We start from the raw sequence: 2970 nt of genomic DNA on the forward strand, positions 1-2970 counted from the left end.
CTTTATTTCTAATTATAAAAATATGTTTTGTATTAGCTAAAATTTGCATATATTATTGATTTAAATAAGTAAATAAGTAAAATAAGTAATCATTGCAAAATTATTTTTTCTTATTGTTATTGAATATTTCTTTATTCTTCGTAATGTGATAAAATTGAATTATATCTCTTTTTTTTTCCTTTATTCTTTATTATTTCCCGCTTTTGATTGTTGCTTGCAACCGAGATTTCTTCTTCTTGCCTTGTTTTTTCCTTTTTTTTTTAATTTCAATAAAAGAATTTTTGTTAAGTGGGAAAAATTTCCTATTAATTTCACAATTTACAATATCTTTCGGGAAAAATTCTGAATGCATAGTATGGTAAAATAATTGTGTACTATAAAATTTTTTATAAAAAAAAATTCTCAATGTGTTACAATGGTACTAAATTTTGTTATTTATTTAACGTTTTCAATTATTTATTTAACATTTTTAATTGCAACAATAAAATTTTCAATTTTTTTTGCTGAAATAATAAAACTAATCGGAGTAAATTTTTAGAAACTTTTCAAATTATAGCTATAAATAGCAAATGCAAATTAAATTTTACATTAGGAAAAAAGTTTTTTTCTTTCCTTTTAATGAAACTAAAATAAAATTGTGCTTATCAATTGCAAATTTTTTTAAATTAGTAATTGAAATTCTAAATAATCGCTAAAAAATGACTTGTAGAAAGAAATTATAGTAATAAATTATAAAAGTTATGATTTCATAATTCTTTTCTTTTCATTTTATCACTATTTTTCTTTTTTTTTTGCCTAAATCTCTTCCAGCTGTCACTTAATTAATTGATTAATTGTTAATGAGATGTTATCACTTTTTAGGCTATCCGATCACCATCACGTGATTTGTTTGTCGTTTTAGAGAAGCCAGCACCATTAAATCCATATTCCTGGCAATATATGGTGAAAAAAAAAGAGCCAAACAATTTCACGAAATCCTTATTCGTGGATGAATCATCCTAACAATTGATGATATTTATCACAAGCATGCTCTGCGTGACATGTATACGTATGTTTCACGTACGTGTGTTATACTTGAACAATGTTATGGAATTGTACTTCTCACGTAAGATGAATTTTAAATAAATATTTTTTAAAAGATTACATTCATTCATTCCATCTTTAAACTAAAGCAAGAGTTCGAATATTGTTCATCTAATGATTTTAACATAATGAATGACAAATATGCACTTACAGCATGACAAACAAGCTGACACTTAAAAAACAAGCCAACAGCACGAAAAGTAAGCTAACAATGTGACAAATATGCCAACAGTATGACAAATAACCTGATGGATATCATAAAATTTATGATATCAATTTAGTCATACGGGAAATATTTTTTAAGAATTTAATAACTGATGATTAGAATTAAGTAAAAGTGAGAAATAAATTTAATTAATTATCAAACTAATGGTGCATGTAAATCTATAAAGTTTGTTTTTTACTTTTACTCGAATTTAATCAGTTATTAAACTTATATTATTGTATTACATGCACCATATACAGTATTGTGAATGATTCAACAGGATTTACGGAAGAGTAATGTTACGGAAGACGGAAAATGTTACAATCATCTGAATAGGAAATGATCTATCTAAAAGTTGTTTAAAGTTTGTTTCAAAATTTTTAAATTTTTTCTTAAAAATTTCTAAAAAAAATTTTTTTCCATAAATTTCATCATTGTTACTTTTTTAATTTCTAAATTTTTTTTCAATAAGTTTATAAGATTTTATGGTTGAAATTACGATCAAATCATTAGTTTATTCAATTTCACAGATGTTTAAATGATTAATTTTACACTTTAATATAAAAACTTAAATGAAATACACCAATGCATTTCCATTCTTTATAAATTATTTATATCAATTCATTTCCATTTTTTATAAATTGGATTACATTTCCTTTTAGCATTTACCCGTTAAGGAATTGTGCATAATGAATTATTAACAATTTCTGCAATTAATTTAAGTTTACTGTCAATTTTTTTAACTGCTGGTTAATCTATAACAATTTACCTAACATAAATCAACAAAACTAACATTTAATTCGGCATTTTATTAACATTTACAATCATTTTACTTGAAAAATTACTCATTCGATCATAATTTAAAACTATAAAATAAATTATATTTTTTTTCGTTTTCATTTCTTTGTAAAAATTGTTCACAATTAATTTAACTTTTAAACTCGACATTACAATTGAAATATGCCATTCGAAAAAATTGCAAATTTTGGCCCAATATCAAAGTTAATTATTACTTCTTATTGGTTGTTCATTATTTCAATCTATTAAATTGCAAAAATTGCTAATTATAAATAATTTATGATAATCGTCTGATTAACAACACTAAAATGTAACTTGTCATAAATTCATCATTAAGAGTGATTCATGAATATACGGTAATAATTATGATAACACCATAACAATGGCTAGTACTAGTATCGTAGTTATTGAATAAATTGTTGACATAGTTTTGAATGCATTGTTAATTAATTATATTTGCGGAATATTCCTGATTTCATAAACTATAGGATATATTTAGGATTGAAGTATGAAAGAGTTAAAATTTCATGCTTAGATGAGCAGGTATTCATTGTCCTTCTCCCCACTTTTTTTAAGAAATTAGTAAATATCGGAACTCCACTTGTGTGATTGTTAAATACTAACGTTTGTACTAATTATGTAATAGCATACTTCCCAAATTTTTAACCTTAAATATTAGTATTTCCATATTGCCTTGTTATTGATTTGATTTCTTATCTCCCCGACATAAATATATCGACCTATTTGTGGGGATAATACTAATAAATAAGAAATAATTACAATAAAAAAATAATGATAATAATAATAATAATAATAATAATAATAATAATAATAATAATAATAATAATAATAATAATAATAATAATAATAATAATAATAATAAT

General features: G+C 23.0%; 1 protein-coding gene across 1 annotated transcript in view; it reads left to right on the forward strand.

The window, feature by feature from the left end:
* The window catches only part of LOAG_14146 (hypothetical protein), a gene marked incomplete at its 3' end in the record, with an annotated part of 3135 nt that extends 2133 nt beyond the window's left edge, over positions 1-1002 (forward strand). Inside the window, exon 3 of the mRNA XM_020448766.1 lies at positions 862-1002. Coding sequence (XP_020301115.1) covers positions 862-1002 — 141 coding nt within the window. The remainder of the gene's footprint in view (positions 1-861) is intronic.
* Positions 1003-2970: the final 1968 nt, after the last annotated feature.

Source organism: Loa loa (assembly GCF_000183805.2).
Source record: "Loa loa unplaced genomic scaffold supercont3.258, whole genome shotgun sequence".
Classification (NCBI taxonomy): Eukaryota; Metazoa; Nematoda; class Chromadorea; order Rhabditida; family Onchocercidae; genus Loa; species Loa loa.